General features: G+C 46.3%; 1 protein-coding gene across 1 annotated transcript in view; it reads right to left on the reverse strand.

The window, feature by feature from the left end:
* The window catches only part of CFAP36 (cilia and flagella associated protein 36), a 68,323-nt gene that overhangs the window by 16,315 nt on the left and 30,575 nt on the right, over positions 1–21,433 (reverse strand). Inside the window, exon 7 of the mRNA XM_074989491.1 lies at positions 8,075–8,207. Within this exon, the coding sequence (XP_074845592.1) occupies positions 8,075–8,207 (133 nt within the window). The remainder of the gene's footprint in view (positions 1–8,074; positions 8,208–21,433) is intronic.

Below are 21,433 nucleotides of genomic sequence, written 5' to 3' on the forward strand. Positions count from 1 at the left end.
GAGACCCTCTCCTTTTGATCTGGGAGCGAGAGAGACTAAGAGTCTGTCCGTTTTCCGGAAGGACTTAGTTCTGTCTATGTAGAAGGCCAACGCCCTCCTCACATACAGGAGGTGCAGGCATGCCTCCTTGTTGGAGCTATGAGGCTTTGGGTAAAACGAGGGTAAAACTATAGGTTCGTTAAGATGGAACTCTGAAGAAACTTTCAGAACAAAGGCTGGGTGCAGCCATAAGGTTACCGCCTCCTTCGAGAATACCGTACAGGGCGGCGTTGCCATAACTGCTGCGAGCTCACTGACCCTGCGAGCTGATGTGATTGCAAGAAGGAAGGTTGTCTTTATCGTAAGGAGACGGAGGGAAACCGTGGCTAAGGGTTCAAAGGGTGGTCCCGTTAGCGCGCTGAGCACCAGGTCCAAGCTCCACGATGGTGGAAGCGGTTTCAGAGGGGGGTACAGGTTTACCAGCCTCTTCAGGAACCTGGTAACAATAGGATGGGCGCACACCGTGGGCCCTTCGTCTTCATGCTGAAAAGCCGATATAGTGGCGGGATGGACCTTCAACGAGGAGAGGGAGAGCCCGCCTCTCTTGAGGTCCAGTACGTATTCTAGTATGACAGGTATAGGCACTTCAAGGGGATCTAACTGCTTGGTGGAACACCATGCAGTGAATTGAGTCCATTTCTGTTTCTAGGTCTTCCTGGTGGAGATCCTTCGGCTACTTTCCAGGACTTGTTGCGCTCCCTCCGTACATGTACTTTCAAGGGAGCTGAGCCATGGATTAACCATGCTTGTAGGCGCAGGCCTCAGGGGTGAGGATGCACTATGGACCCCTGGGCCTGCGTGAGCAGGTCTGGCGCTATCGGAAGGGGAAGCAGTGGACGATCCGACATGCGGAGAAGCAAGGGGGAACCATTGCTGTCGATGCCATGTGGGGACCACTAGGATCATGCAGGCTCTCTGCCTCCTGGCTTTCTGCAGGACCTTGTGAATGAGCACTGTGGGGGGGAACGCATAAAGCACTGGGCCCTTCCACGAAATCGCGAACGCATCCCCCAGGGACCCCCGTCCCAGTCCTGCCCTTGAGCAGTATTGGGGGCACTTGTTGTGCGGAGTGGCAAACAGGTCTATCTGGGGAAACCCCCATGCCTGAAAAATCGGTCGTAGCAGATCGGAGTGGATCTGCCACTCGTGTGTGAGTGCGAAGTGCCTGCTCAGCTGGTCTGCCTTCACGTTGTGAGCGCCTGGTAAGTATGAGGCTTTCAACGTTATATTGTTGGCGATGCACCAGTTCCACAGCCGGACTGCTTTCGCACATAAGGCACGGGATCGAGCTCCGCCTTGTCGGTTTATATAAAACATGGTCGAGATATTGTCTGTATTGATCCCGACTACCTTGCCTTGTATGTGGTCTTGAAAGTGTTTGCAGGTGTTGAACACCGTTCTGAGCTCCAGAATATTTATATGCAGTGACTGTTCCGTAGGGGACCACAGTCCTTGCATCACCTTTTCGCCAATATGTACTCCCCACCCTATGCGGGAGGCATCGGTGGTGAGAAAAATAGAGATTTGTGGTTGGTGAAAGGGTACCCCTGTTAGCATGTTCTTGGGGTTTACCCACCATTGCAGGGATCTGCGCACCTGTGTCGTGGGCGACACCACCCTGCAGACGGTATGGGATGCCGGCTTGTAAACGCTCGCCAACAAATGTTGTAGGTTGTGCATATGCAGTCTGGCGTTCTGTACCACGAACGCTGCCGCTGCCATGTGGCCGAGCAGCTGCAAGAACGTTAAAACCGGCACTGTGGGGCTGTATGTAATGACTTGTACCAGGGAACCGATAGCGCGAAAGCGAGCGTCCGGTAGATAAACTCTTGCTGTGATAGAATTTATGCGTGCCCCTATGAACTCTATGTCCTGTGTGGGGTCGATCTTTGATTTCGCAAGGTTGATGACCAGGCCCAGTGAAGAAAACGTATTTGCTGTTACGCGTATCATGCGTAGTACCTCCTCTTTCGAGGCCACTTTCAGTAGGCAGTCGTCCAGATATGGGAATATAAATACCCCGTCTGTGCAGGTAGGCTGACACCACTGCCAGGGTCTTGGTAAAGACTCTGGGGGCCGAGGAGAGGCCGAATGGCAGAACCTTGTATTGGAAATGTTCTTTGCCGACCATAAACCAGAGAAAACGTCTGTGAGCCAGGTGGATCGTTATATGAAAATACGCATCTTGTAAGTCGAGGGCTGCAAACCAATCTCCATCGTCCAGTGCCGTGAGTATAGAGGCGACTGTGATCATCCAAAAGCGTTGTTTGTGCAAGTACCGGTTGAGACCTCGAAGATCTAAGATGGGCCTCCAGCCTCCTGTTTTCTTCTCTGTGAGGAAGTATCGTGAATAAAACCCTTTCCCTTGAAGTCGCTCCAGCACTCTTTCGACCGCCCCTATAAGCATCAGGTGGTCCACCTCGTGCTTGAGTTTCGCCTCGTGGGAGGCATCCCTTAGATGAGGCCTGGGCGGAGGTCTTGGCGGTGGGAGCGACTGAAAGGGGATCACGTAACCCGTGGCTATGATCTCTAGTACCCACTTGTCTGTGGTGATCTTTTGCCATTGTGAGTGGAACGGTCAGAGGCGATGATGGAACATTAATTGTGGATGACATTGCGCGATGGTAGTAACAGTGCAGCCCTCAATCTGTCCGTCAAACTTGTTGCCTTTGGGCCTGCCCCGAGGATGCACGGCCTTGTTGGGAACGTCGCCTGGGAGTTCTATACTGTTGTTGCTGTTGGTGCCGCCCTTGGCCGTAGCCCCATTGGTACTGAGCACGCTGAGGCTGGTATGGGTATCACCGTTGTTGAGGGTAATACTTTTTCTTTCTGTATTGTGGGGTATAAACACCCAGGGTTCTGAGCGTAGCTCTTGAGTCTTTACTGGGATGAAGGACCGAGTCAGTTGACTCTGCAAACAACTTCTGCGTGTCGAAAGGGAGATTGACAATTTTTGCCTGCAGATCCCTCGGGATACCCGATGTCTGGAGCCAGGATTCCCTGCGCATGACCACTGCCGTAGCCATTGAGCATGCCGCCGTGTCCGCTACGTCCAGGGCGATCTGGACTCCTGTCCTCGAGGCTGCATAGCCCTCTTGCACGATGGCCTTCAGCACCGGCTTCTTATCTTCTGGAAGCGAATCCATGAGAGAAGTAAGCCTGGAGTAATTGTCAAAATTGTGGTTCACTAGATGTGCTGCATAATTTGCCATTCTCAGCAGCAGGGTGGAGGAGGAGTACACCTTTCTGCCAAATAGCTCTAGCTTCTCAGCATCTCTGTCCGTTCCCCCCGCTTTGTACTGGGAAGTCTTCGATCTCTGTTGAGATGATTCTACCACCAGAGAATTTAGTTGTGGGTGACTAAACAGGAACTCCATGCCCTTCGCCGGGACGAAGTATTTCTTATCCGCCCTCTTGTTTATAGGTGGAGCGGAAGCTGGGGTCTGCCATATGGTGGTAGCAGACTCCATGATTGCTTCGTCGAGCGGGATAGCGATTTTAGACGAGGCTGGAGGCCTCAGGTTTTTGAGGAGCTTGTGGTGCTTCTGCTGCACCTCTGCTGTTTGGATGCCTTGCGTGAAAGCCACCCTTTTAAACAGCTCCTGAAACTGTTTTGAGGTCGTCTGGGGGGGCAACATCCCCGGGGGCCGTAGCCTCGTCGGGGGAGGACAAGGAGGAACCACTCGGGTAGACCTCCCTTGAACTCTCAGGGTCCTGCTGTCGGTGGTACACCCTCTCACTAGAGGCTTGCGAGGGAAAATCTCGGGGTTCCAAAATCAGCTCCCCTTGAGACAGCTGTGTTTCTGTCCCAGTCCGTGAGTGCCCATGGGGGTACTGGGCAGTCGAGGGGGACTTGCCCTTGGGTGTATGCCTGTGGTGTCTATGCCCGGCGTGATAAGGACAACCGTGGCAGCATGGGCACGGTTCCTGGGATGGAGACCTGGACACTCTCGAGGTGTATATTCCCGATGTCTGGGGGAGTGAGATCGTCTGGACGATTGAGACAATGGTGAAACTGGTTTATGGTAGTACTCCAGAGAGTCAAATCCCAGAAAGGGCGAGGGTGGCCCGAGCCATGGTGAGGCTGGTTGGAGGAACAGGGAAGGAGGCTCTGGATAGGCTGGGGGAGACCCATGTCTCCTGGTTGGTGTACGCAGCATAAGGGGAGGACTTGTTGAGAGCAGCCCTGCAGCCCTGTCCAGAGAAGGGCTGCAGTGCCGGGTTTTTGCTGCTGCCTTTCCCTTCCCCTGCGAGGCTGGCTCCACCCCTCTCCGTGCCGGGGATCTTGGCCCCACTGTCGGCGCCGCGCTCGGCACGCTCATCTGTGGTGCCGCGCGGGTGGTCTCCTCCGGTGCCTGCAGGCTACGTGCCTGTTGGCCCTGCACCGTTGGTGCTGCGGGGGTCTGTGCCGCTTGCGGCGGTGCCGCCAGTTCCGGCTCTTGCCTGGCCGCCGCTCTGAATGCGCGGGCCGGCTGTTTAGTAATCAGAGGCTCAGCCTCTGCCACATGCGCTGCTGCGCTGCCGCTCGCTTGTGACTGTGGCTGGGGGCTATGAGCTACGCCCGTCCCGCTCGCTGTGACCGCCAGCAGGGATCGGCCTGGAGAGGGCTTCCTCCATTTTTGCACTGAGGGGGTGAGGGACACCGCCTTCCTTTTACGGAGCCCTGTGGGTCCCTCCGGTTGAGGCCTCTCCGGCACGTCTGGCTGGAGGGCCTTATCAAACAGCAGCATTTTCAGCCGCATTTCTCTGTCCTTTCTGGCTCTGGCCATGAGCTTTTCACAAAAGGAGCATTTCTGGGTGACGTGTGATTCCCCCAGGCATCTGATACATTGACTGTGCCCATCAGAGGCTGGCATAGCTTCGCGGCAGGACTCACACTTCTTGAATCCTGAAGAGGACATTGCGGTGAGTCTTTGAGCTGTTAATAGGATACTTAGCACCTTCTCTGTGCCTGTTCCCCTCTCACGGACTCTAGCCTGCCGCAGCAGGAGGCCTACTGGCCTTCACGTCCCCGGGGTGCCTCCGCTCCTCCTCTCGTTTCTAAGACTTTCTACTTATATATAATTTTTTTTTTTTTTGCAATAAAGAAAAACAATTTAACTTAGAACTCTGAAAGAGAACTCTAAAACTCTGAAAAAACCCCCTCTAAATACGCTGACTCTGGCCACAGCCTGAGCAGATTCCGTCTGCAGCCGATGGCAGTTAAGAAGGAACTGGCGGGGACCGGATCGCACACGTGGCCGGGAGCGCGCAGGGGAGCGGCGCGTGCTGGCACATGCGCGGTCCGGCAGAAACTGCTGGAAAGATCCGATCTGCGGCGCCGGGGTGAGCCCAACACTTATCGTGCAGCACCCACGGGGACACTCGAGGAAGAAGAACGCCTTTCTGAAAGCATGTGCATATGCTTCGCAGGGCCCTTCTTTTTAAAAAGGGGTCCTTATGACACCAGATTTTTCAATCTCTGGCCTGTTCTTTCAAAAGAGAAAGGGCTGTATGGACACTATCAAAAAAGCAGATTGATCTTTCAATCAGCTTTTTTGTGTGTATAAACACTCTTTCAAAAGTAGCTTTTTTTTTGAAGGTATCTTCCACAAGAACTTCTTTAGAAGAATTTTTGTCATGTTAGATTTAGCCCGACTGTATTGCTTATTAAAAACTTTTTTGTTTAGCATCAAGACTAATGTAAATTGTTATTACCTGGGGAGGGCTACTACTGTGCATATCTCCCTTTGATTGATAAAGGGGGCTTGCAAAATGAGCCTTCCTTGTGCACATCTTTGCCCAGAAAGAGACAGATTTGGGGGTTTGATCCCTTTGGGGTTTATTTCCCAGGTGCTGTGTCCTAAAACTGCATCCTCCCAGAGCTGTAATCAGTGTCTGCATTGCTCTGCAGATGGGCAGTAACCCCACCTTTGTGCCTTGGCTGGGGGAGATGGCGATCTGGCTCAGCAGCACAGGGTGGAGCCCCACAGAGCAAGATGGGACTTGCACTTACATTTTGCAGATGAATTATGTTAGAAATGATTTTAGAAAAGCTTGGTTTTGGGCACCATCAATTACAATAGTCTGCTATGAACTTCATTCAAGACCGTGTCAATTTCTGAGAAGGACTAAACTTGGTAGCTGCAGCAGTGGTTCTTAACCTGGGGTGCACGCACCACCTGAGGGCACAGGATGCCCTTTCTGCGGGTGTGAGAAACAACAGATTTTTTTAGAAGGTAAATCATCAAAAACACCGATACGTACAGTACGATTACTTTGTTTCATCAAACCTACGTACGAATTCAGTTAGCTGCTAACACGTTGGTTACAGTTTACTTCCACAGCAAACTCTGCAACATCTCTGGGTAGTACTTGCATATTTTTGTATGCCTACTGTACTATTATTTATGGTGAGTAATAACAAAACTATTTTACATATATTTAATATGCATATAAAAGTGCACAGGCCCTCCCATCCCCATCTTTGATTTTTAAAAAGGGGTGGGAGAACATATTTTGAGAACCAAAGGGGTGCAGGCTGCAGTAAAGGTTACAAACCACTGGCATAGATAAACTTGCACAAGAGTGTAGCTAGCAGATTGTTGAAGCACATACTAAATAACACTGGTGAAGAACTAAGCCTTGAGGAAGGGCATTGATCTTACACTTCCAGAAGCTACAGCAGTTTTCCATGTGTATTCTAACTTCACTGACTGAAGAAATAGCCCTACTACTGTGCCCCACATGGGCCAATTCAAGAGAGTTTAAACAAAAAGCTGCTGTGCCAAACTGTATCATAGGCAGGATCAAAAACAAGAAGATAGCTTCCACCTTTAGATTTTATTGAAAATCATTTTTTATAAAGAAGATGGTATACTTAATCACAGATTCTATGTCCTTTTCTAAACCCTGCCTGTGCAACTTACAATACACTGTCTAAATCCAGAGCAATTCTTTGGAGGATCAAAAGCTCAAACACCTTGGAACACACTGGCAGCAAGGATACTGGGCTGTAACTCAACATGTTGTAGGAGGCCTTGCCTAACTAAACCTACTATTATTTGTAAAGGTAACACACCTTCGCAATAGCAAAAGTTACTAAGAGGAACACCTAGTGTTTTGCCTCGAAGTCACACACACATTGTGGTCAAGACAAATGTTAACTTCTTAGACAAAAAAAAAAAAAAAAGTCGCAGCTTTGAATTGGCCTGTACACCATAGATTTTACCACTACCTGAACTTTTGGTTAAAGTGTCATACAAACCTGTCATCACTGGTGAAGTTCCAGTGAAATTCGAATAGCTTCAAAATAAATCTGCACGTTATGTTTTGGATATAATGTGTGATAGCTTTCTGTAGTTTAATTGGCAAAGCTTGGACATGAATATTACCGGGTCAAGATAATTTTGAACTGAATTAATAGTCTTTGAAAATTATGTAACATACCTAAATTTCTAAATAATACTGTAAAACTGTTGGAATGAACAGTACCATAATTCTACTGGCACATAAACTTGACTGAAAATAAGAATCTACATGTCAGGATCCATAATTCTATGTTGATAGTCCCCCATCAAGGCTAGCAGAGAATTAGGTAAAAAGTTTGCCTTTGTAACAAAATTGTGATATGACTTCGAATTAACTGATTTATTATCTTTTCAAAATAACAACATTCCATTTTTGACATTGTGAACATATTGACATTGTGAACTTCTTCTGTTTCTGCAACTTCTTATTTACTTAAAAGCTATTTTGGCTGATAGAACTCATAAAATTACAAGAGTTCCCTATTCTGCTTGTTCACCCAGGAGCACAGATCCAAAGAACAGTAAGGAACCTACTAAAGGTAGCTAGTTAATTTAATTATTATATAAATGATAAATTATAAATGTTTTATAATGTCTCTTCATTTTATTTCTTTTTTTCACAAGTATTTCAAAGGCAAAATCCTTCAGAGAAAATTAAGACAATTTTCTACAATGAGTAGAGATGAGCAGGCGAACTATAATGCAATACATACTAGACGCTACAAAAATATTTCAAGTAGAATTACCTAATGATAATTTTGCAATTTCTTCAGAATCATCAAATCTCTCAATATCTTCAGTGGATTCCTTAACTTTTGCTTCTCTTGAATATCCGTGACAGCTGTATGTAACATCTGATGACTTGAATTTATCATGTGTCTTAGAATTAAAATAATAGTTTGTTACATTTTTTAATAATACACGTTAGGCATTAAAATATCAAACTAGAAAAAAACATGAACTTTTGGATTGTGAGAGATGGTTATTAACTTTCTGATGAATTATTAATGCTACCATGCCTGTTTGTTGCACTATGGAGGTAAAAAGAGAAAATGCTTTTACTCATTATTAACAAGAAGTGACTCATCCCCACATATTAAAAGACCTGAGTTTAGTTCAAGATGTGAGCCCTAACCAGAAGCACTGAACTTTAGAATTTTAGAGGAGGTTAGTGTTTGCTTCCATGCTATATAAAGAGATTTGATATCATGCATCATGTTTGAGCACATGGGCAGCTTTCTGCAATTCTATCATAAGTATATTGGAATTATATGACCCTCAATCTGGAGATAGGAGCACGTGTATGTCTGATATGATACCGTAACAGTGGAATGTTAGTTGATGGAATAGAAAGTCTGTTACCCCAATGATCTCCTTTCTGGGAATTTCTCCTCCATTCTGAGACATTTGCTCTTGCTTCTCACGCTCTCCCTCCTTCTGTTAATTCCCATTGACAGCTTGGGCTCCTCCATAACAAGAGAGCACAATCTAAAGGGGAGGATGCATGACCCTTCCTTCACCATGCACCCAGCCCAGGGCCACCAATCTTTTCTCTCTCCACAAGAATTATCTGCATGGGAAAAGGGACTAGATCCTGCTGCACCCCTTCCTGACATATATGATTGCTGTCCCTGGCAGCTGGGCCTGGGCTGGGAGCAAGAGGGAACTGCTTCTCATATGGTTCAAGCTGACTGCTCCAGGTCATCGGTCTGTGTGGGTGCAGTAGCTGCTTGAGAAACAGCCTTGTTGTGTTGGCAGCTCCCCCTACCCCACGTACTTCAGCTGCCAGAAACAAGAGAGTCAAGTGAGTCCAGAAATGCATTGTGGTGGCAGAGGGGACTCCAGCTTGATCAGCCTTTGTCCCTGGCAGCCAGGCCCAGGCAGGCGGGTAGCCTGCCACTGCTAAATTCTCTCACACAGCTTCTGTGCTGCACAGAGCAGCAACTCAGAGTGACCAGCATGAGCAACAGTTAATCCTACCACCTCTGCTCCCTGCCTGACCCCAGGGGACAGGGACTAAGCATGACAAAGGGGCAGGCACAGAAGGAGAAGGATACAACCCCTCTCCCTCTACCCATCCCCAGCAGGCCAATCTGGGGGACATTTCATCACACGTCTCCCCTACACAATGTAGTCACTACAGGCACTTACGATTTGAACAAAGAATGGAGAGGCTTACCCCCATCCAGTGTTGTCATTCTCAAAAAGCTGCACAGAATAACTAATTTATTTTTTATCAGAGGGGTAACTGTGTTAGTCTGTGTCCGCAAAAATGAGAAGTCCTGTGGCACCTGATGGACTAACATTTATTGAAGCATAAATTTTCGTGGGCAAAGAGCCACTTCGTCAAATGAATATATTCTTTTTAGTATATAATTCTAAATAGAAATCCTTTCTTCATCTATGAAACTATATAAAGTATACTCCCATTTATGTCAATGGCCTGGAGTGAATCTAAAACTTTCAGATATCCAGAATTTAGTAGAACTGAAAAGCTATTTTGAGCATTTTTCTTTTCAAAATTACCTTGCTAAATTGCTGTTGCTTCTGCTGTTGAAATATGATTAAGTCACAGTATCTGCAAGTGATCCTTCAGAACCATGATACAAATATAAAATCATTGATTAGCTAACTGAGAAGATCTGCACAGAAGAAAGGGTTTCAACTTGAGTCCTTCTGTTTTAAGATACAGCATAATACACTCACACACCATAATACACTCATCCCTTGCTATACGAGCACAATTGGTTCCCAAATTTCTCCTCATAGGTGAAAACTCGTAACAGCGACATTACATTCCCATTAAAATACATGTAAAAGTCTCCAATTCACTCCAAGTGCTTGTAACTTGACATAAACCAGTTGAGTTTAGGTACTTTTCTGATGTATTTGAATTGTTTGGGACCAGAAATAGGATACAGTGTATGTATGTAGAGCAGGGATTTCCAACTTATGGGTCAGGACCCAAACATAGGTCCCATTAGATTTGTTAAAGGTCACCAGCTGGGCAGTTTCCAGCTGCATGTGGCAGTTAAAGAAGCCATTTGCAGTTCCTTAACACTGCTGCCTCAAGCAGATATCTATCAATAGCGATAGCTGCTGGAGATGGCAGATCTCTATCACTAGAAATAGCAATTACCTTATGCCTAGGTGCTGAAACTTTAACACTTGAATTAATTGCTGGGAGCAGGAGGACTGGGGTACCCACCCTGCCAAGCAGCCCTGTTGAAGAGGCTGCAGGAGAAGGAGGTCTAAGGCTGGGGCTGCTGAGAGATGCAGTGGGGTCTAAGGCTGGAGAAGGTTTGGGGCTGCTGCGCGGGTTTAAGGCTGGAAGCAGTTTGGGACTGTGGGGGGCAGTTAAAACCTGGCCAAGGGTGAGGTCTGCAGGGTGGGGGCGGGGGGGGGAGTCTAATACAGTAAACCCGGGAGTTGTTCCTGCAACCCCTGCATAACTCGAATTTTTCTGCAAGGGGAGGGGAGCCAGGAACCACCAGGGGTGGTCAGTTTCCCGGCTCCCAGAGTGGGAGGAGCAGGCGCTGGTTGCTGTCTCCCCATGGCTTGTGGGGCTGGGAAACGGTTCAACTCATGGCTGGTCAGTTTCATGTTCCCACCATTGCAGGGGAGGGAACCAGGTTAAGAGCCTTCTCCCTCTCTTACCGCAGCTGAAGGGCTGTCAGACAGCTGCATGTCTGAGGGAAGGAAGGGAGAAGGCCCCGGCTGTGGGTCTCCCCACTCCCAGCCAGGGACCCCACTGCTGGAGCTGAGACAGCTGCAAGGCTGAGGGTCTCCCTGCCCCCCCCCCCCCGAGTCAGGGACCCCACTCATATAAGCGGGGGAAGTTCACTCAGTGAATAAAGGCAGGTATTGTTCCTCATTTTAAAGAGTACTCACAAGTAAAGTACTTGTTAAATGAGGGATGAGTGTATATATTTTTACACACACACACACACACACACACACACACACACACACACACACAGAGGCTGTGTCTATGTTTACTCAAAACTTTGAAATGGCCACGCTAATGTACTCAATGTATACCCATGATGCTGGTGCCATACTCTCATCACTCTTCCCTGTCCACTATGGACATGCCCTGTCCTGTACCGCTGGCTCCAGGATTGCAGCATATTGCAAATTTCAACAGGACTTAAGAGAGCAGGTGCTAATACCTACAGAACCATCCTCAGAAGCGGAAGGTGCCTCAGCCCCCACAGCCGTCATCTTCACTGCCAGATGAGGAAGTGGCAGGCCTTCCCATGACAGACCTCCTAATGACTTTAGGAAGCACCAGGCTCTCCAAAAAAGTGTGGCTTCTACTCTAAACCTGGAGGTCAAGGAGCCGGCACAAAAATTGGGTGCTTTCTTTGACTTACTACCAGCTACTATTCCAGCATAGGATCCCACTGCTGGTTCATCAAGGGGTTCTCTAGATTGCTAAAGCACTATGGCAAATCCCCTCATCCATTCCACCAAGTTCAAAATGGGTGGAAAAGAAGTATTATGTCCATGTGAAGGGGACTGAACACCTCTATACCAACCCACCCTTTGGCTAGCTAGTTGTACCTACAGCCAACAAAAAGGGACAGACAGATATGGAAAGCGCCACACCTAAGAATAAGGATGCCAAAAAACAGGAACTTTTTACCAGCTGTTACTGTGGCCAGGCCTGTTGTCCCAGGGCAAGTTTCTGCACTCAAATCTAGCAAGTGTCAACTATTTGGTTGCTGTATGGTTGAAAGGAGAGGAACAGGAGTACTCAGTCACTGTCCCAAAGGTCCTGTTTCACAGCAGGAAGCACTCCATCAGGGCGACCTATCTGGCCAAATGGAAGAGGTTAACACATTGGGCCTCGGATCATGGTCTTAAGCCTAAGCAGGACTAACAGCAGTTAATCCTAGACTACCTTCTGCATTCAAGCTCCAGGGCCTGTATTCTTCATTGATCAAGATGCACTTGGGAGCCATTTCATCCTTGCACCCTCCATTTCAGGGCACCTGAGTCTTTGCTCCTAACACAATGGGTTCAGTTTCTAAAAGTTCTAGAACGGCTATACCCTCAGATCCAGGACCTCTTTTCTCCACGGGACCCAAACATAAACCCACAGAGCCCCCTTTTAATCCGCTGGCTGCTTGCTCCTTTCTTAAGCATCCTTGGAAGGTTGCATTCCTGCGGCAACAACAGCCTGTAGGGTCTCTGAGATCAGAGCACTTATCTTGGAGCTTCCTACACAGTGTTCTACAGGGAGAAGGTTCAACTGTGGCCATACCCAGCTTTTCCTGACCAAGGCAGTTTCACACCAACCAGGATATGTATTTAAGGGTCTCTCTTTCCAAAACCTAGTAAGTAAGATAAGGAGCACAAATTACATTATCTGGATATCAGGAGAGTGCTAGCCTTTCACCTTCAAAATACACTAAGCCATTCTGTAAACTGACACTGCTACTCATTATGGTGGCAGACATTGAGTAAAGAGTCCTTCTGTATTGGTCCAGAGAATTTCATTTTTGCTGCAAACAGGCGACAATGGTTGCAACTGTAACAGCCCATTCAACCAGATCACAAGCCTCATAAGCAGCGTTCCTGGCACATATGCCAATTTAGAATACCTGCCAGGCTGGTACCTGGTTATCCATCCATATGTTCATGTCTCAATATGTGATCACCCAGCAAACCTGGGATGATGCTGACTTCAGTACAGCGTTGCAAGCCACATGACTGTGAACTCTAAACCCATATTCAGAGATACTGCTTGTGAGTCACTTAGAATGGATTTAACATGAGCAAGCACTCAAAGAAAAAAAACAGTTACCTGCCTCTGACAACTATTGTTCTTCAGGATGTGTTGCTTATGTCCATTCCATTACCTGCCCTCCTATTCCTCTGTCAGAGTTACTAACAAGAAGGTATTGAGAGGGCATAGGGATGGTTGGGCCTCATATACCACTGCATAAGATATAGCATTCCAGAGGGTACCACAGCCAATCTTATAGATGAACTAAAGCAATATATAGCAAGACCTGCACATGTGTACATTCACACACCTACAGTGGAATTGTGTAGTGGGGGGTGGGGGTTGATGCGAACATTGTTCCTTCATTTTTTAAGAGCCTATCCCCAGGCACAGTGGGGGTTTTTTTGTCCTCAGTTGATCTCTAATCCAGGCACGAAAGGCATTTAAATTTTTCAACTGGTACAAATCATTGTGCGTGCACTGTTCTTAAAACAGTGCTTACAAGAAATATGGTTTGACATTATTAAGGACTGTCTTGTGTTACATGCATTGAGGCTCTTGAAGTATTGATTTTGGTAACTGAATTTGTACATATTTATTTTTGTAGACATTAATATGATTTTTGTTTAAAATGTGCAATTAAAACTAAATGTTGATCTCACAACCTTGTTTATCACTTATTACCCTTATTTGTGGTCTACTTTTGCAGCTCCATATATGACTGTTATAAGGGGTTCCACAAAATTCTTTCTGTTTTAAAAGGGTTCCATGGCCAAATAAAATTGGGAAACTCTGCCCTAAGGGTACTGACAAGTCTCTCGCTAACCATGAAGGAAGCAGTAAATGAAATGTAGTCTGTGGGACGGCTGTGGTGAAGAGAAAGCACAGGTAGTACTTCTGGTGCCACATCAAGAGCAGTATGAAAAAGCACTTCCCCCAGGAATAGGAGCCAAAACCAGAGAAGGAGGATCAACCTGAAGTTACCTTGAAGGCAGAGGCCTCAACCGAGGTGTATCTGAGAGAGAGGGGTCCCAGAAAACTCACAGAACCCCCACAAGAGTGGAAAGAGTCTCTGTGGGACCCCAAAGAGAAGGGAATGCTTATGAACATGGAGAAGAACACTGTGGGAACCCTGGCCCTCCTGGAGGGAGCAGGCTGTGCCAAATGCAGGGGAGCCTGCAACAGGAGAGAGATGCCCTATGCACCCAGATGAGAGGAAAGCTGGGGTAGCAGGAAACTCCCCCTTCTGTGGGAAAAACTTAAAGGGGAAGGTGTGTGGTGGGACAGTTGTCCCACTCTGTCAGGAAAAGGGTTAAACTCAGCCCTGGGAGAGGGCTAAGAATTAACTGCCAATTAGGGCTGCAGATAATTAGGGCTCAGCTGGATGTGTATAAACAGCTCCTTGAGAGAGGGAAGAGGGGACTCTTGCTTCAGTGGTAGAGCAGGAGGGACTTAGCTGCTAGAAAGCTACAGGGTCTTCCTAACACGGAGCAGGGCTTCCGGGACAGGCAGGCAGAGCTGGCGGGGCTCTGGCCAGGAAAGATCCCAGGCTACAGGGCCTGAGACACTGCCTGAGGATACTTGGGTTGCCAGGAGGCAGCCAGGGCAGCAGAAGGCAGCAGGTCCAACCCCTTGCCAATGACGAGAGGCCATTTCAGTTTGTAGTCTGCCCTTGAGGTAAGGAGCTAGTTGATGAGTGGCAGGTGTCACTCAGGCAAGCTGGGTACAGAGGCTCGGAAATCCATGGAAGGGGAGAAGTCCAGAGAGAGGGGGCACTGAGGCAGGACATTAGCCTTAGGGAAGGGCACCATGGTCGATGAGGGACATGGGTGCTCACATGAGTGATGGAGTATAACTAACAGGTAACAGAGGGCAAGACACGAGCTGGAAGAGGACACTCTGGAGGCTGGAAGAGCTCCTTCCCAAATGACCAGCAGAGAGATGCCTCAGCAGTGAATTACACCCCATTACAAATGGACATGAGCAACAAATCTTGAAGACCTACAGTTATGAAAGGTAAGAAGTCATTTTTTGTACTAAAATAAGTACATCAATGCTGGTTATGCACTCATCTACTAGTCAGTAAAGACTAATACAATACAACTGCTAAAGCTTACCTGTACTGAAAAGATGTATCAAAGAAACATAGGTATAAACACCTTGGCACACGGTTTGATTATAAATACTTCGGAGCGGTACCCATGTTTTTGTCTCTGTTTCTATGGTGTCTCACACAATAGGGCCTTGACTCTGATTAGAACCACTGGGGACTATTACAACATTAATACTGCATAACAAATATAAAATCCACTTTTCAAACTGGGTAACTGCAACTATGATGAAAAATGGCATCACCAGTCCCCCTTTCCTTTCCCTGTGGTGAGTAGACAGTATGGAACTAGTTGTTCCCTTTCTCCAAACACCACATCTTTCAAGTGGCCATTTGTTAGAAGCCTATTTTTATTTGTATGTCTTCTTTAAAACTTAAGTGAGATGTCATTGGGCTGCTTTTCCTCATGATGTTAAGATCATCATGCATAATCACTTACGTCAATACTCTCATGAGCATGCACTCAAATAAAAGTGAGGGAAATGGCTTAATGTATAATGGCAACAAGGACACACTGCCATGGACTGAAAGTTAAGATCAAGCAGAAATAACAAAACAAAAAAAATTTGAGGACTTAATCATCACTGCAACTGATTATATATACAAGGACTCCTCAGATGCCACTTACAACACTCTTCAATTGATTACCTGTTTCAACCCTACGATGCTTGTTTCAAGCTTATGACAAAAGCAGGAAGGGAGAACAGCACTCACCAATTACTCAGCCTTAACCAATCACTGATTTCACTGTTCAAGTTTCTGATTCACTTCCATGGCCAGGGTAGAGTGTGCCATTTGTTTTTGATTGGCTGACCCCCAGGACCAGGAGTCAATCAGACAAGTGACTGCAAGAGACCTGCTTGTAGCTCCATTCTGGAAAGTCAAAGATATGTGATTTTATATGCAAATAAAATCACAGAACATTAGAACTGGAAGGGACCACAAAAGGTCATCAAGTCCAGTCCCTTGCCCTCAAGGCAGGACCAAGTATCATCTAGACCACCCAAGTAATCATAGGGAACCATTATGTTTCACACACACAAACACTCACATATACTACATGTGTGTACACACACACACACACACACACACACACACACACACACACGGGGGTGTTGTGTGTATATATTATATGGGTGAGTGTTACAGGATAGTAGAATACAGTAAATCCTTGATTTAAGGGACTAATGGGGGGAGGGGGTGTCCATTAATGTTGAAAGTCCATTACATCCGAATAGTTATACTGTATGATGATGATGTACTGACCTTCCCAGCCCATTGCTCACTCCTGTTCTCTGCTCCCACTTCCATTCCCCCCTCCTACCCCATTCTTCCCCTCACACCTCCATCTCCCTCTCCCTCTCCCAATTACCAGGAATGGACCTAAATGCCAGCCTGGCTCCTTCCACTTCCTGCAGCTCTCAGCGCTGCAGCTCCTCCACCCTCAACTCTGAGCCACCTGTGAGAACATAGAGCATGGCCTCCCGCAGCCTGCCAATGGGCAGCAGCTTCCAACACGAGGGCTGCTGCTCAACGCCATTGCAGACAGCAGTGGGTGGGTGCCGATATGCTTCACACACACGGGACTGGGAGAGAAGAGCTCCTGCAACCCACCGCATCCCCGCCCTCTGGCTCCAGTGGTCCCAGGTGCTACGGTGGCCCATCCAGCACCTGCAGCCCCAGCCAACACCTCCAGTGGTGGCTCTGGTAATTCTCCAGCAGTTATGTGAGGGGACGAGGGGCTGGCAGACGGCGGCCATTATTTCTGAAGTCTGTTATATCAGGGTCCATTAAAATTGAGGCTTTATTGTACTAGTACTGTAAGGGACCTCAAGAGGTCATCAAGTCCAATCCTCTGACCTAACAGCAGGACCAAGCACCAGCTAGGTCATTCCTGTTAGATGTTTATCCAACCTGTTCTTAAATATCTCCAATTATGGAGATTCCACAACGTCCCTGGGCAATTTATTCCAATGTTTAACCACCCTGACAGCTGGGAAGTTTTTTCTAATGTCCAGTCTAAACTTCCCTTGTTGAAGTTTGAGCCCAATGCTTCTTGTCCTATCCTCAGAGGCTAAAATGAGCAATTATTCTCCCTCCTCCTTGCAACACTCTTTTAGGTACTTGTAAATTGCTATCACGTCCGCTGTCTTCTAACCTAAACAAGCCCAATTCTTTGTCTTTCCTCATAGCTCATGTTCTCTTGACCTTTAATCATTCTTGCTGCTCTTCTATGGAATGGCTCCAAATCTCTCTTGAAATGTGGTGCCCAAAAACTGCACACTATTCCAATTGAGGTCTAATCCGCACAGAGTAGAGCAAAAGAATGACTTCTCATGTCTTGCTCAAAACACTCCTGTTAATGCATCCCAGAATCACGTTCGCTTTTTTGTAACAGCATCACACTGACTCATATTTAGCTTATGGTCCACTATGATCCCTAGATCCCTTTCTGCAGTACTACTTGCTTCCCATTCTGTATGTGTGAAGCTAATTATTCATTCCTAAGGCCGTGTCTAGACTAGCCAAAAACTTCAAAATGGCCATGCAAATGGCCATTTCAAAGTTTACTAATGAAACGCTGAAATACATATTCAGCGCCTCATTAGCATGTGGGCGGCCGCGGCACTTCGAAATTGATGCACCTCGCTGCCACGCAGCTCAACCAGACGGGGCTCCTTTTTGAAAGGACCCCGCCTACTTCGAAGTCCCCTTATTCCCATCTGCTCATAGGAATAAGGGGACTTCGAAGTAGCCAGGGTCCTTTCGAAAAGGAGCACCAACTGGACGAGCCGTGCAGCTGTGAGCCGCATCAATTTCGAAGTGCTGCGGCCGCCCGCATGCTAATGAGGTGCTGAATATGTATTTCAGCGCTTCCTTAGTAAACTTCGAAATGGCCATTTGCATGGCCATTTCGAAGTTTTTGGCTCGTGTAGACACGGCCTAAGTGGAGTATTTTGCATTTCGCCTTATTAAAATTCATCCTCTTTACCTCAGACCATTTCTCCAGTTTGTCCAGATCATTTTGAATGATGACCCTATCATCCAAAGCAGCTGCAACCCCTCCCAGCTTGGTATCATCTGCAAATTTATTAAGTGTACTCTTTATGCCAAAATAGACCCCTGTGGAACCCCACTTGTTATGCCCTTCCAGCATGATTGTGAACCTTTAATAGCTATGTTCCAAGAATGGTTATCCAGCCTGTTCTACACCCACCTTATAGTAGCCCCATCTAAGTTGTATTTGCCCAATTTATTGATAAGAAGATCATGCATTACAAAAGTCTAGGTATACCAAATATCCACCGCTTCCTCCTTATCCATAAGACTTGTTATCCTATCAAAGAAAGCCATCATATTGGTTTGGCATGATTTGTCCTTTACAAATCCATGCTGGCAGTTACCTATCACCTTATTTTCTTCCAGATGTTTGCAGATGAATTCCTTAGTTACTTGCTGTATTATTTTTCCTGCACAGAAATTAAACTGACTGGGCCATAATTCCCTGGGTTGCTCCCATTCCCCTTTTTATAGATGGACACTATATTTGCCCCTTGCCAGTCTTCTGGAATCTCCACAGACTCTCATGACTTTTCAAAGATGATAGCTAAAGTATCCTAGGATGCATTTCATCAGACCCAGGTGACTTGCAGACTTCTAACTTTTCTAAGTAATTTTTAATTTGTTCTTTTTTTTTAATTCATCTTCTAAACCTATCCCCTTCCAAACAGCATTCACTATGTTAGGCATTCTTTCATTGGACTTCTTGGTGAAGACTGAAACAAAGTACCAGAGAGATAGTCATGTTAGTCTGTATCTTCAAAAACAACAAGAAGTCTCGCAGCACCTTATAAACTAACATATATTTTGGAGCATAAGCTTTCATGAGCAAAAGCTTAACCTCCACCCTGCCACCACTCATGCATCTGACAAAACGGGTCTTTGCCCACAAAAGCTTATGCTCCAAAATATCTGTTAGTCTATAAGGTGCCACAGGACTTCTTGTTGTTACCAAAACAAAGAAGTCATTAAGCTCCTCTGTCATTTCCAAGTTTTCTGGTATTTTCTCTCCCTCCTTCCTGAGCAGTGAGACTACCCAGTCCTTGGTCTTTCTCTTGCTTCTAATATACTTACAGAATGTCTTCTTGTTACCCTTTGTCTCAAGCTAGTTTCAGCTCATTTTATGCCTTTGCTTTTCTAATCTTGCTCCTGAATATCTGTATGGTTTGCTCACATTCATCCTCTGCAATATGTCCTAGTTTCTACTTTTTATGACTCCTTTTTGTTTCTGAGATCATGCAAGATCTCCTGGTTAAGATAAGGTGATCTTTTGCCATACTTTCCATCTTTCCTATACAGCAGATTTGCTTGCTTTTGGGTCCTTACTATCATCCCTTTAAAAAATTGGCAACTCTCTTCAGTTGTTTTTCCTCCTAGTCTTGCTTCCCATGGGACCTTACCTACAAGCTCTCGGACTTTACCAAAATCTACATTCCTGAAATCCATTAAAAACAACAAAAAGTCCTGTGGCAACTTATAGACTAACTGATATTTTGGAGTCTAAGCTTTCACAGGCAAAGACCTGCTTTGTCAGCCATTCATGCATCTGACGAAGCAGGTCTTTGCCCACATAAACTTAGGCTCCAAAATATCTGTTAGCCTATAAGGTGCCAAAGGACTTCTTCTTGTTTTTGAAGATAATACTAACTTGGCTACCCCTCTGATACTGAAATCCATTGTCTCTATTTTGCTTTCTCCCTTCTACCACTCCTTAGACTCATGAACACTATGATTTCATGGTCACTTTTCTCCCAGGCTGCCTTCTACTTTCAAATTCTCAACCCTACCTATTTGATAAAATCAAATCTAGAACAGCTTCTGCCTAGTAGCTTTTTCCACCTTCTGACATAAAAAATTGTCTTCAGTGCAGTCCAAGAACTTATTGCATAGTCTGTGCTTCATTGTGTTAGTTTCTGAACATATGTCTGGATAGTTAATATTCCCAATTAACACCAAATCCTGGACTTCAGATGATTTTGTTAGTTGATTAGAAAAAGCCTCATTCACCTCTTCTACCTGGATAGGTGGTCTACAGTAGAACCCCAGCATAACATCACCCCTTTTAATCTAACCGAAAGACTCCTATGTCTTTCTCAATCTCAGTCCAGGTGTGTATATTTTTAATAACATAAAGCAACACTTCCTCCCTGTTCACCCCACCCATCCTTCCTGAATAAGCTGTACCCTTCTATACCAATACTTCAATTGTGTATTATCCCACCAAGTCTCTGTGATACCAACTGTGTTGTAGTTTGTGTTTATTTATTAGGACTTTGAGTTCTGCCTGCTTTGTACCCATACTTCTTGTATTTGTTTTTCTGCATCTAAGATACTGATTTGATTTTTTGCCTCCCAGTTCTGCCTAGCCCGTCTTTTTCATCTCGGTTATTACAGCTCATGTTCCCTCCCATTTCTGGTTCAACCCCCAGGTCTCCTTATTTTTCTCTTACCTGTTGCTTTGGTCACCTGTCCCTGTAAAACCTAGTTTAAAGCCCTCATCACTAGGTTAGCCAGTCTGCATCCAAAAATGGTCTTCCCCTTCCTCGAAAGGTGAATCCCATCTCTGCTTATCAGTCCTTCTCAGAAAAGAATTCCATGGTGAAGCCAAAGCCCCCCTGGCAACACCATCTTTGCAGCCAGGCATTCACCTCCAAGAAGCACCTGTCTCTGCCTGGGTCCCTAACTTTGTCTGGAAGGACTAAGAAGAATACTACCTGAGCTTCAAATTCCTTCACCCAGAGTCCTGTAGTCACTTTTGATCTGTTCTATGTCTCACCTTGCAGTATCATTCATGCCCATGTGGATGAGGAACATGTAGTAGTCAGAAGGCCAGATGATCCTTGACAGTTCCTTTGTAACATCTAGGATATGGGCCCTAGGCATGCAGCATACCTCCTGGAATGCCACGTCAGAGTGACAGATGAGTGCCTCCGTCCCGCTCAGACTCTCTAATCACTACTACCCTGCATTTCATTCTCAGAGTGGTGGTTGCAGACATCCTGGCCTTGAGAATACATGGCTTCTCTTCTTCTTCAGTGGAGGATTTCTCACCTATGGTATCCAGAGCAGCATAACAGTTCCCCAAAACCATGGGGGGGAAGGTTGAAAGCAAGGCTGGAGCACTGTTTGCTACAAGTAGTAACAATCTGCTAGTGCCCTCCCTGAAACAGAGCCATCCCCTCTTCCACTAGTGGTGTGCCA

The sequence above is a fragment of the Carettochelys insculpta genome, chromosome 3 (genome assembly GCF_033958435.1).
Source record: "Carettochelys insculpta isolate YL-2023 chromosome 3, ASM3395843v1, whole genome shotgun sequence".
NCBI classification, from domain to species: Eukaryota; Metazoa; Chordata; order Testudines; family Carettochelyidae; genus Carettochelys; species Carettochelys insculpta.